The sequence below is a fragment of the Phocoena phocoena genome, chromosome 3, assembly GCF_963924675.1.
Source record: "Phocoena phocoena chromosome 3, mPhoPho1.1, whole genome shotgun sequence".
NCBI lineage: Eukaryota > Metazoa > Chordata > Mammalia > Artiodactyla > Phocoenidae > Phocoena > Phocoena phocoena.
Window position 1 is genome coordinate 112,747,615 of NC_089221.1, and position 14,426 is coordinate 112,762,040.

Sequence of the window (14,426 nt, forward strand, 5' to 3'; positions counted from 1 at the left end):
CAGGGATGGAGTGGACCTTACCTTGTGTCCTCAGTAGATATTTAGTAAAATCTGTCTTTTCAATTAGTCAATGAATGGAGTGTTCCTAACCATTTGTAATAAAATGAATGATTAGCCTAAATATAGTGTTGACAATAAAATTAATTAATAGTCTAAGATCTAAGAAAGAAATGAAAATTTTATTCCACCTAACCTGAGGATTATAACCTGGAAGACAGTCTTTTAGAGAACTCTGAGGAATATTCCACCTGTTAGAGGTCAAAGTACAATTATATACCTTTTTGCGACAAAGGAGTATACATCAAATCACGTATTGACAGTTTACATAATCCAGATCTGGATGTACAAAGCTAGTAGTAGAGTGTTCTTGGCAGAATAAAAAGTGAAGAACCCTACAGTAGAAGCATTTTTAAGCTTGTTGAAGGAACGTTAAGAAGGTGGATGTGGCTGGAGCTGAGCAGAGAGGAAGAGTAGGAAGTTCTTTGAATAGCTTGCTAGTAATGGCCTTTGGCCATTAAAACAGAGTAATTGATGTCAGTTCACATAGTGACCTTACCATAATCAGTTACTAAACTCAAAGAATTGGTGTTCCATTATACAGACAGGGCTTTCAGTCTCTAGTGGAAATTATTCATTAAGCCATTTCGGATTGTATGATAAACTGTTAATAAGGTAGAATTGTAAAGGTATGTGTTTATTTGGAAGTGCAAATCTGCTCCAAGTCGGCTTAAATACAGCCTGCATAGACATCTTTCCAAAGTTAGAGATATCAGATAAAAAGACCCCTTGGCCTATACACATAAACAGATATTATTCACTAATAACAAAGTCAAATTAGGATGGAAACAGCCTATTAAGAGAAGAACCATGCATAATTAATACAACAAAGATAGAACTAATGAATCTGTGGTTCAAGACATTGGCTTATTGTCTGAGTTGACATAGTCTATGTTAAACCTAATCTTAAAGAAAAATTGAACTTTATATTAAAGTTTGCTTAAAGAACAAGTGAAAAACAAATAGAATCAGAAAACTACAGGCTACTTACTTCCAGATCAGAAAGAACATATGTATTATCCTGGCACTGTTTCATTAAAATAAAATGAATGTTCAATATTTAAAAAAAAGAAAGTCGGAAATGAGACCAGAAAGGAGGCCAGGGACATAGAGGATATTATAAGCTAAGATAAGGACTTTGAAAGTTTTGAGTAGGAAGTTGATATGATCCATGTTTTAAAAGGTAATAGGATGTGTAGGAAATAAATCATAGAGGGATAAAGGAGGATGCAAATGTATCAGTTGGTCACGGGCTTTCAGACTTTGACTATAATCTACAATAAGAAATATTTTAGTGACCCAGTATATATATTCATATATGTATGTATTTGTAATGAAACCTCACAGTACTTGCCTTATTACATATAATGTCCTGCGATATTTTTCATTCTTAACTATGTTCTTTTTCATTACTAAAAAGATAGTTTGTAACCCATTGATATTTTCCGTTCTTTTTTTAAAATTAATTTTATTTTTTGGCTGCATTGGGTCTTCATTGCTGCGTGCAGGGTTTCTCTAGTTGCGGTTAGCAGGGGCTACTTTTCATTGCGGTGTGCCTGCTTCTCAATGCAGTGGCTTCTCTTGTTACGGAGCACGGGCTCTAGGCGCGTGGGCTTCAGTAGTTGTGGCCTGTGGGCTCAGTATTTGTGGCTCATGGGCTCTAGAGCACAGGCTCAGTAGTTGTGGTGCATGGGCTTAGTTGCTTTGTGGCATGTGGGATCTTCCTGGACCAGGGCTCAAACCCGTGTCCCCTGCATTGGCAGGTGGATTCTTAACCACTGCACCACCAGGGAAGTCCGATATTTTCCATTCTTAACTATCTTTTTTTTTTTTTTAACTAGCTTCATTCACTTTATTTTTCTCATAGAAAACTATGTGGTGGCTACAGCTTGAGCCTGTGTCCTCTGCATGGAAACTCTGGTGTGGGTCTTTACAAGATGGTCAGTGAATTCCTGATACGGAGACTTGGTGAACACCGTCTCTTTCCAGAGATCAGAAGTGAGATAACTGTAGGTCTTGGAAATGCCATCAAAAGTGGCCTTGGTGAAGTTGCCCAGGGTGGCGGTGCAGCCCCTGGCAGAGGTGTAGCAGTCATCAGTTCCAGCCATCATCAGTAGCTTCTTGGGCACAGGGCTGAGAGGATGCCATTGCCCCTGGGGGCAGGGATGAAGTGAACCAGCGCAGAGCCACAGCGGCCAGTCACCTTGAAAGGGGTAGTATGGGGCTTGCCGATCTTGTTCCCCCAGTAGCCTCGCTGCATGGGAACGATGGAGAGCTTGGCCAGAATGATGGTCCCACGGATGGCATTACTAAAAAGCTAGTTTGTAACTCATTGATTTCATAACTCATTAATTAATTGTATCCACTGTTTGAAACAGTGTTAATGTACTATGACAAAGCATCCTTGTACAATGAGAACATTTGTAGAGACTCATATGTAAGGTGACTTCTTTTTTGAGAAATAATTTTTGAGGAAAATGTCACCTTATAATTGGACATTTATGGTGCTTTGAATAATAGATACCCTTTTAACTACTTAGAAGTGAAAATAAATGTTCTGTTCATAGTACTTACAAACTACAAAATCCCTAACAACAAGTTAACTAAATTTAATTAATTTATTTATTTTTAAGTTTTAAAAAAATTGTTTTACTTTATTTTTGGCTGTGCTGGGTCTTCGTTGCTGTGCACAGGCTTTCTCTAGTTGTGGCGAGCGGGGGCTACTCTTTGTTGCAGTGCACCGGCTTCTCATTGCGGTGGTTTCTCTTGTTGCAGAGCATGGGCTCTAGGCACATGGGCTTCAGTAGTTGTGGCTCACGGGCTCTAGAGCGCAGGCTCAGTAGTTGTGGCACATGGGTTTAGTTGCTCTGTGGCATGTGGGATCTTCCTGGACCAGGGACACCAGGGAACCCGTGTCTCCTGCATTGGCAGGCGGATTCTTAACCACTGCACCACCAGGGAAGCCCCTAAATTTAATTTAAATAAGGTATAAGACATCTTTACGAAAAAAGCATGAAATATAATTGGAAGATATAAAACAAGTTTTGAATAAATGGAGAGATATATACCATGTTTATGATAGAAAGGAAGTTGTTTTTGTTTTTCTTTCCAGCTGTGCTGCATGGCTTGTGGGATCTTAGTTCCCTGACCAGGGATTGAACCCTGGCCCTCGGCAGTGAAAGTGCAGAGTCCTAACCACTGGACCGCCAGGGAATTCCTGAAAGATTTTCTATCATAAAATGTCAAACAATCCAAAATGAATATATAAATCAAATGTAATTCCTGTTGACATTTAACTTTTTTTGTGTGGGAGACTGCATAAAGTAGTCTAATATTTTTGTGTATGTCTGAAAATTTTCATAATAAAAAGGTTTATAAGAAGGATATCATACTTAGCTCTCTATAACTTCCCTTTTTTCTCTTAGTATTCTTTTTTTTTTTTTTTTTTTTTTTTTGCCATACGCGGGCCTCTCACTGTTGCGGCCTCTCCCATTGCGGAGCACAGGCTCAGTGGCCATGGCTCACAGGCCTAGCCTCTCTGCAGCATGTGGGATCTTCCCAGACCCGGGCACGAACCCATGTCCCCTGCATCGGCAGGTGGACTTGCAACAACTGCGCCACCAGGGAAGCCCTCTCTTAGTATTCTTTTTGTAATTTATTTCAGTTGGTAGATGTACATCTGGTTTATTCATTTTATTGATAATTAGCCCATTGTGTGACTAATCTACAATTTATTTATTCAGTCTCCTGCTGATGGATATTTAATTTGTTTGCAATTTTCCATTATTATAAACATTGCTGCAACTAACACATATGGATCTATTTCTTTTGTCCTGGAAGGATACCTGTTTTTTTTTTTTCTTTTGCAGAGCAATGCGTATAGACTCTCTCTCCCCAGCTACATATTACTTATGTGTGTATGCTTTTGTAGGCCTCCCAATCCTACCTCTCTCTATATATGCATATGCTTATGTATGTTTGTATAAGTATTGTATAATTTATGAAACGATTCAAATTAGGCTGATGATATTTGTACATTGCTTGCATGGATTGAGGGGGTATGATTGGAAGATACGTATTTTCTTTTTATACCTTTTGAATGTAAAACGTCCAAAGAAATTAGGTTTGTATGCGTGCCGTCTTTTGAAAAATATTCATCTTATTTCTTTTCATTGTTTAGTTTTATGGGCAAAAATGACAGCATATTCCTTAGAAGTGGTGATTCTAGAGATTAATATTTTTTAATTAATTTATTTTTGGCTGTGTTGGGTCTTCGTTTCTGTGTGAGGGCTTTCTCCAGTTGCGGCAAGCGGGGACCACTCTTCATCGCGGTGCACGGGCCTCTCACTGTCACAGCCTCTCCCGTTGTGGAGCACAGGCTCCAGACGCGCAGGCTCAGTAATTGTGGCTCACGGGCTTAGTTGCTCCGCGGCATGTGGGATCTTCCAAGACGAAGGCTTGAACCCGTGTCCCCTACATTGGCAGGCAGATTCTTAACCACTGCGCCACCAAGGAAGCCCTAGAGATTAATTTTTTAATAACAGCTTTAAAATGTACAGGTCAATGATTTTTAGTGTATTCACTGAAAATTGCAACCATCACTGCAATCAGTTTTAAAATATCTTTATCACCCCCAAAAAAGAAACCCCATACCCATTAGCAGTTACTACCCATTCCCTCCTTCCAGCTGTTGTAACCACAAATCTACCTCTGTGTTTGTGGGTTTTCCTGTTCTGAACATTTTATATAAATGATTTATACAGTGTATGATCTTTTGTGACTAATGCCTTTCAGTTAGTATAAAGTTGGGACTTCCCTGGTGGTCCAGTGGTTAAGAATCCGTCTTGCAATGCAGGGGACGCCGGTTAGATCCCTGGTTGGGAAACTAAGATCCCACATGCCGCGAGGCAGCTAAGCCTGCGAGCCGCAACTACTGAGCCCACACCCACAGCTAGAGAGCCTGTGTGCTGCAACTACAGAGCCCACATGCCCTGCAGCCCGTGTGCCACAACTAGAGAGAAGCCCGTGCACTAAAATGAGGAGCCCATGTGCCACAATGAAGGATCCCACGAGCCACAACTAAGACCTGATGCAATAAATAAATAAACAAACATAAAATGTTAAAAAAACACTAATAATATCAATAGTCTTTAAAAAAAAATAAAGTTTTCAAGGTTCATCTGTATTATAGCATGTCATCAGTACTTCATTACTTTTTATGACCAAATAATATACCATTGTATGGTTATGCCTCTTTTGTTTATCTGTTCATTAGTTGATGGACATTTGGGTTGTTTCTCCTTTTTGGATATTACAAATAATGATGTTATGAACATTTGTGTACAAGGTTTTATGCAGACTAGGAGTGGAATTGCTGGATTATATAACTATGTTTAACATTTGAAGAACTGCCAAACTATTTTCCAATGTAGTTGTACCGTTTTACATTTCCGCTAGCAATGTATGAGCTTTCCAGTTTCTCCACATCCTTGTCAACAGTTGTCACTTTCCAGCTTTTTCTTTATAACTGTCCTAGTTGGTGTGAGTGGTATCTCACTGTGTTTTTTTTTTTTTTTCTTGGCTGCGTTGGGTCTTTGTTGCTGCGCGTGGGCTTTCTCTAGTTGTCGTGAGTGGGAGCTACTCTTTGTTGTGGTGTGCAGGCTTCTCGTTGCAATGGCTTCTCTTGTTGTGGAGCACGGGCTCTAGGTGTGCCGGCTTCAGTAGTTGCAGCATGTGGGCTTCAGTAGTTGTGGCTCGTGGGGTCTAGAGCACAGGCTCAGTAGTTGTGGTGCACAGTCTTAGTTGCTCTGTGGCATGTTGGATCTTCCTGGACCAGGGATCGAACCCATGTCCCCTGCATTGGCAGGTGGATTCTTAACCACTGTGCCACCCTCATTGTGGTTTTGATTTGCAGTTCTCTAATGACTAATAATGTTGAACATTTTTGCATGTGCTTACTGGCCATTTGTTTACCTCTTTGGAAGTATATTTGAATGCTATTTAAAGCCTTTGCTCATTTTTTTTAACATCTTTATTGGCGTATAATTGCTACGCAATGGTGTGTTAGTTTCTGCTTTATAACAAAGTGAATCAGCCATACATACACATATATCCCCATATCTCCTCCCTCTTGCATCTCCCTCCCACCCTTCCTATCCCACCCCTCTAGGTGTTCACAAAGCACCGAGCTGATCTCCCTGTGTTATGTGGCTGCTTCCCACTAGCTATCGATTTTACATTTGGTAGTGTATATATGTCCATGCTACTCTCTCACGTTGTCCCAGCTTACGCTTCCCCCTTCCCTTGTCCTCAAGTCCATTCTCTACATCTGCGTCTTTATTCCTCTCCTGCCCCTAGGTTCATCAGAACAATTTTTTTCTTTTTTTTTTTTATATTCCATATATATGTGTTAGCATACAGTATTTGTTTTTCTCTTTCTGGCTTACTTCACTCTGTATGACAGACTGTAGGTCCATCCACCTCACTACAAATAACTCAATTTCGTTTCTTTTTATGGCTGAGTAATATTCCATTGTATGTATGTGCCGTATCTTCTTTATCCATTCATCTGTTCTTTAGTCATTTTTAATTAGGTTATTTGTCTTTTCATTGTTGGGTTGTAAGAGCACCATATGTTTTACTGTATTTTTTAAAGTATTGCTTTATTTGTTTGTAAAACTAATTTTTCCTCCTCTTATTGGAAGGTCCTGTCCAAAATGCACTGATGTCTTCACAAGTGTCAGTGAGCCAAGGATATAATTCTCAGCTTCCAGGATCCTACCCTCATCTAATACCAGCAAAGACTTTGAATCCAGTCTCTGGACAGTCTAACTCTGGTGGTTCCCAGACTGTTTCTCCACTAAGTAATTATCAGGGACCTGGACAGACTGTTTATAGACCATCTGTGGCTTCTAATCCAGTGACACCTTCACTCCGTAGTGGTCCTGTTCCCCAAATGCCACTACCTACTTCTCAGAACCCAGCTGCTACACCAATGCCTTCTGGTAGCTTTCTTCCTGGAGCCAACATACCACCACCCTTGAATTGGCAATATAACTATTCGTCACAGACAAACCATTGTCCTCGTGCATCATCCCAACCGACCATGTCTGGGAATGCAAATTTGACAACTCCTCAATATGTTTCTTCTGGAGATGCTTCACTTCAAAACAACTTCATAAAATCAGGTAGAGTTCTTACAGGACTGCTTAAAATGTAGAGATGGGAAAATTTTGCTTGTTTAAATGTTTTAAATGACTATTTCAACCTTAAAATCATATGGAAGGCTATTGATTTTTTTGATCATTGTTAATCTTTAAATAGATTACTTCTGTAACCTTTGGGTCAACTTAAAATCATGATTGTTCCTGCTTTGCTTCTTTCCTTTGAAGGTATCCTCTGAATTTCTTTGAGTCACCCATGATATTTCAGGGTTTCAGGTATGCATGCAGAACCACTTAAGTACTGGCCATTACTTTTATTAATGGGTTTCCATCTTGTATTCTAGGGAAGCTTAATCCCTGTGGTCTCTCTTTGGACTTGATCTAAGGCTTGGCTTGTCTATTTGTTATGGCATAGACAATTTTTGGCTCCAGAAACCAGAGAATCTGGAGGGGCAGGTGAAAACAAGACAGTACTTTTGGAGTGAGGAGTATTATTGAGCACATCTGTGGTCAGAAAGCAGTGCACAGAGATTTATCTCTGTTTTTTTTAGGAGTTTTATAACTTTAGTTCCTACATTCAGGTGTTTGATCAATTTTGAGTTAATTTTTGTGTATGGTGTTAGTAGGTAGGGATTCAGCTTCATTCTTGTGCATTTGGATATACAGTTGTCCCAGGACTATTTGATGGAAAGACTGTTCTTCCTCCCATTGAATGATCTTGACACCCGTGTTGAAAATCAGTTGATCATAAATGTAGGGTTTATTTCTGTACTCTGAATTCTGTTCCATTGATCTATATGTCTATTTTTATACTAGTACCAAACATCTTGATTAGCGTAGCTTTGTAGTAAGGTTTGAATTGTAAAGATTGACTCCTCCACCTTTTTAGGTTTTTTTCAAGATTGTTTTGGCTGTCCTAGGTCCCTTGCATTTCCATAAGAATTTTAGGATTAGCTTGTCAATTTTTGCAATAAAAAGACAGCTGTGATTTTGATAGGGATTGTGCTGAATCTGTACATCAATTTGGGAAGAAAGCTATATACTCTTGGACTGACTTTGATCATTTTATTTTTTAACCTCAGTGCTTGGTCATATACGGTTCAAAAGTAGGTTCATTTAACCATTTCACTATTCCCTTTTTTTATATTAAAATTTGTCTTAAACACTTATCAACATTAATAGTGTTACTTTGAAAAGCATTTCAGATTCTGTATTAGGATCTGCAGGTTGATTCTGCTCAGCAGACATCCTCAAGGAAATGAACTAGTAAAAGTTTCCAAGTGAAATAGTAATATCAGTCATTACCTTTTTATATTCATATGTATTTCTGCATCTAGATACTACATGCACTTCATCAGTTTTGTAGTTTGTTAACTGCTGAAACTATTTTTCTTAGCCTCTTGACTAGCCACTGGCCCTGGTGAATGCATTTTGGACTTGTAAAGATTAAGGCTGCTTCTAGAAACTTAGTTTCTTTGGAGAGATCTTCTGATCCATAATTGTTAGACCTAAAATCCTTCTGATTACTCTTATTCTTATTCACTTGACACCATGAGTGAGCATCAGTCGCTTGAAGTTAATGAACATTCACTTCTTTATTAAGGTAACATTTATTATATAGAATTTTAGGTAACATTTTAGGTAACATTTTTAGGTAACATTTATATAGGTATCATTTATTGAATGTTTGTTATTTTCCAGCTCTTTACCAAACTTTAATGTGTGTTATCTTATTTAATCTTTACAGCAGTACGTTTTACAGATAAGGAATGTGAGGCTTGAACAATTTTCCCAAAGCCACAAGAAAATAGGTTGGGAAAAGGTACTATTTAAAATTAGGTGTAGCCTCTCATTAAAAAGCACGTGATCAATAATCTGAAATATTTTTTTGGCTATAACAGAAGCCCTCAGGTAGAGCACCTTGATTACAGCACAGATGTGGTGAAAGAGACATAAGGAAGTGCCAAAACTTATGAAGGTTTCTATATAAAAGAAGGGGAAAGAAAGATACATAAACTAATAAAATGAACCTACAAGAGATGTATGACTGCCCTTCTCTTTTCTTAATGAGAACTCTAAAAAACTTCCCCAGTTTTTACCTCTGTTTTTTCATCATTGTTAGGTGCCTGGTTGTCTGATCTCAGAACTGTATCTAGGGATTTCCTTGGTGGTCCAGTGGTTGGGACTTCGCCTTCCAAAGCAGGGGGTGCCAGTTCGATCCCTGGTCAGGGAGCTAAGATCCCACATTCCTTGCGGCCAAAAAACCAAAAAAACCCATAAAACAGAAGCAATATTGTAACAGATTCAATAAAGACTTTAAAAATGGTCCACATCAAAAAAATCTTAAAATAAAAACTGTATCTAAGTTATGCAAATTTCTAATTCATGTATTAAAATTCTCTGACTTTTTTTTTCTAATGGGACACCTTTTAGCATGTAATTAGTTTTAGGGATCTCAGAAGGCAGATTCTGAAACTCTAACTATTAGTGTTCTAAATAAGAGTCATTCAACTTGAAAACATAATGTCTATTTTATGAAATGTAGCCTATTCTGGATTCAACAATATTCCTCTTAAAGCTGTGAAAAATCTCTATCAGCTCACTTGTATTCTGTTAAACATTAGGTTGTTACATCTTTGTGGCCAGATGTATCAAACATTCTTATTCATGCTGAGTTGCAAATGTACCTTGCCCTTTTGTTCCTTTGACTTGTCTCTATTGCCATAGATATGTATGGGTGCTTCTTTGATAAGGGAGTTACATGGCAGTAATCTTTGTCTTCACCTTTGACAACAGGGCACTGATTAGTCTTGTTGGGAGATCATTTTTCAATTTGGCCCTGGAGAATTGAACAGTATTGAAGAAACATATTGAAATTTTTTATATTTAGGTATCTTTATTCCTTTGATTTTACAAAATACAGAGTTTTACAAAATACAGGTAGAATATATTATATGTAAAATTTATTACCTATTTCACTTACAAATTCAGAGGATTAAAAGTCTTGTAATGAAAAATTAAATCACATATATTTTATCAGTAGTATTATCAGTAGTATTTTATCTACTTTATAGACTTTGTTCCTCCTCTTTAGCAAATGAGAAGGTGGAAGCAGTATTATTGATTTGAATGAACAGGTGGTTGTGGGTTTTGGAACTTTGCATGTCACACAGAAGAATTTCCCCAAGGGTAACTCACAGTGTTTTTACAGTAGTCAGAACTTACTGTCCTAATAGAAAATTGGTGAAATTGAGCCAGTGAGATACTGGTAGATACAAGGACAAATACCATGTCATTTCTTAGTTTTGTTTGATGGGTACTTTTAAACCTCTTGGATATCAGTGTTTCATAAGGTTTATACGTAAACTTTGGATCATTTCCTGATTTTTAAGCCTAGGGAGTGTTCTTAATATAGTATTTAAGCAATTATTGAAAGTAAACTACTTTTAATTATTATTAGGTAAACACTGAACAGTGTACACATTTATTATCTATTTTAACAGGTTATACCCCCAATAAAAATGAAGCAAAATGAACTAAAACTTGGAAAATTTAGGATAACCACAATAGTTTGTAGTTTTAGAAAGCTAACTCTAAACCTAATTTATGATAGTGAATGGACTATATTGATAGGTATTCATAAACTTTTATTAATGTTAATTTCTACTGGAATATTTGATGTGGCCTGTTGAAACTGTGACCAGTTAATGAAAAATTAATCAATAAACAGGGCATTGTATCTACTGTATAAGTGATTTGATGCTGACTTTATATTTATACTGCTTTAATAATCGACAGGTAAGAATTATGGTAGGAGAGACTTGGAAATGTGTAAAGTATGCATATAAATTAGAAAGTCATTCATCTGGGAGGTTAACTTATTTCTAGTAATTTTTGGTTTGTAGTTGAACTATAGATTTGGAAGTTACTTAGATTCGGTAAAAGGCCGTTTTGGCATTTTTCTTAAGTTCTTAAGTGTCATGTGAAAAACCACTGTTTCCATAGGATCTGCACCCCCCTTAGTGAATACACCTCTGCCTACCACTTTTCAACCAGGAGCTCCTCTTGGGCCCCCTCCAACTGGAGCACCACCTCCAGTGAGGGCCCTTACGCCTCAGAAATCAACACATAGAGCTGTGCCCCAGCCCACCTTTAATTCAGCTAGCAACCAAGAAGGTAAGCAAGACAAAAACCGAGTCACGTCCTAAAGTTTTGACTCAGGGTGGAAAGGTGAATATTATCTGAATTCCGTGCATTCAAGTCATATTCTAACAGAAAATCTAGTTTTTTTGGTTAGTGATGCCCCTCAGGAATTTAGAGTTTAAAAAAGTTTCTTGGTATTCCACTGCCCCATTCTGGGCTGTGGAATAGCTTTTGGGATCACTGTTGACTTTTTTTGTTGCTGTGCAGATTTTAAAAATCATGGCTATAAAGTTATATGTCTTTTGGGAGAGGGAGGCGAGAGAGGAAATTTTGCTTTTCTGGACATGATGTTAGAACTATCCTTTTAATACATTGGCCCTTTTTTATGGAAGCAGTATTTTGCTTGCCACTCTTACTGTAAATGTAACAAATATTTATGAGCCTAAATAAAAAGTCAAGTATACAAACATTTTGATGTTTTATAGTTTTAAAGCATTGTCTTCAGAGGTAACTTTAACATGTAAGTTTATTAATTTAAACAAAATATTTTATAAAATAAGAAATTTGATTTTAGCCATAATATAACCATTGCAGCAAGATTGGAAATAGGAAAACAGAAGAGGAGGGGAAAAAACCACTGCCCATATCCTACTACTCAATATAATCAATATTATCATTTTTGTATTTTCTTCTACCATTTCCTTTTTTTAGTATTGTTAGTAGGGAAAAAACTGACCTGTGTATAATTTGAAAAGAATGGTGTTAACAATGAGTAACAAAATGATAAAGCCGTGTCCCACTGGTTGCCACCTGATAATTTTGAATATCAAGCTACAATAAGTATTTAAACTTTTAACCAACTAAAAATATGCTCTATGTTTTTGTTTCTACAAAACAGTTTTACTAAGGTTTTCTGTATCAACTCATGGCTAAAGACCTGGTGGTCTTGAGAATTGGAAAGGAGTTACTAACTTTATGAAACCATTAAACTTATCTATTTGGTGTTAAAACTGTTAAAAGTTAGCACCTTTATACTTAGGTGCTAGAGGTTGATACTATTCATTGATTTTAGTTTCTTCTGTACCCAAATTAGAGCTAATAAATAGCAGAGGTACATAATGATAAATTTTTATTATTCATTTTAGTGGTTGTTTGCTAGACCAAAGCAATTGTTCTAATTAATATATATCACCTTAAAGTTAACTCTAGATTCTACTCTGTTCCATATTTTTATTTTTTAAAATTTTTTTCTTATATTCTATTTTTTTTGAATTTTATTTTATTTATTTTTTTATACAGCAGGTTCTTATTAGTCATCCATTTTGTACACATCAGTGTATACATGTCAATCCCAATCTCCCAATTCATACCCCCCGCCACTTTCCCCCCTTGGTGTCCATACATTTGTTCTTTGTGTCTCAATTTCTGCCCTGCAAACCGGTTTTTCTAGGTTCCACATGTATGCGTTAATATACGATATTTGTTTTTCTTGCTGACTTACTTACTTTTTTTTTTTTTTTTTTTTTTTTTTTTTTTGCGGTATGCGGGCCTCTCACTGTTGTGGCCTCTCCCGTTGTGCACAGTCTCCGGACGCACAGGCTCAGCGGCCATGGCTCACGGGCCTAGCCGCTCCACGGCACGTGGGATCTTCCCGGACCGGGGCACAAACCCATGTCCCCTGCATCAGCAGGCGGACTCTCAACCACTGCGCCACCAGGGAAGCCCTTACTTACATATTTTTTAAAAAAGGTTTTTATCCTCATAAATTTATTTCATCCTCAAATATTATTGATTTTGGTGACTTATTTTAGTGCGTACTGCTCCTTAGAAGTTTTTAATGCTGCTCTCACAACTAGTAAAATCTTTCAGGTAGTATATAATTTTATAAACTACACAAAGTACCATTCTTTTTGGAAGCTTATAAAGTTATTTGAAACTTTTTTATATTTTGTATATTTAAAATCTTACATTCTTTGAAATTTTTATTTCAACATTTAACATTTCCTGGGTTGTGGTTTAAACTATTTGTCATTTGGAAAGTTATCATAAATTTTAAACGTTAGCTCAAATCTTGCAAAAATTATAATAATGGTTCTAATTTAAATATTGTTAATAAACTTCCTCCTTAGGTATTATACCAAATACCAATAATGGATCTATGGTGGTTCACAATAGTTATGATGAAATTGAAGGCGGTGGCTTCTTGGGTGAGATGCTATAAAAGTTTTTTTGTTTTTTTAAGTATGTGTTCCTTGTAGGAAACAAAGAAGAAAACTTCATAATTATGTCACACAATGATACCTACTGTTAGCATTTTTTATCTCCATGTGTTTAGATTTTTTGTTAGGTTTTTTTCCCCTTTAGGATTGGGATTATGGGCTTTATTACTATTATGTTATGACCGAAGAGTATTTTTTTCAATTAAATCTATTTAAATTTACTTATCCAGTTGAACATTTAGTATGTTTTAATTAAAGTTGTTTTGACTTAAATTTTAGTCTGAATACAAAGTTTAGTACATGATATGAGATATGAGAGTAAATTAATTATACTAAACTTATTTTTGTGTGTTTACAGCTGTAGTCCACTGTAGCTAGATTTTAATCATTGCTCTTACTTTGTTACTAGTGTTTATTTGTTTTACTTTATAAAATTGATGAATGAAAGTATTAAATTACCCAAAGGATTTTAGAGTTATGATTTCTATAATTTAATGGATGTGTGTGTTGATTTAAAGTACTCTGGAGTGTTAAATAGAACTTAAAAGTTACCTTGTTTCTAGCAACACCACAGCTTACTAATAAGAATCCTACAATGAGCCGAAGTGTTGGATATTCATATCCCTCCTTACCACCTGGTTATCAGAGCACAATACCACCTAGTACAACAGGAATGCCACCCTCTTCCTTGAATTATCCAAGTGGTCCACAGGCATTTACTCAGGTATACTTTTTGTTTTTGTTTTTTTACCTGTATTCCACTTCAGTTTAAACTGTATTCACATGAAAAAATTTTAGGAAGGTATAATGAAAATTTTTAACCAGTTAGAATGGTAATAAATAT

At 36.6% G+C, this 14,426-nt stretch overlaps 1 protein-coding gene across 1 annotated transcript in view; it reads left to right on the plus strand.

Annotated features, from left to right (window-relative positions):
- Positions 1–14,426, plus strand: part of SEC24A (SEC24 homolog A, COPII coat complex component) — a 57,965-nt gene that overhangs the window by 5,489 nt on the left and 38,050 nt on the right. The window contains 4 exon segments of the mRNA XM_065873428.1: positions 6,762–7,244; positions 11,226–11,396; positions 13,493–13,570; positions 14,146–14,306. Of these exon segments, the coding sequence (XP_065729500.1) occupies positions 6,762–7,244; positions 11,226–11,396; positions 13,493–13,570; positions 14,146–14,306 (893 nt within the window).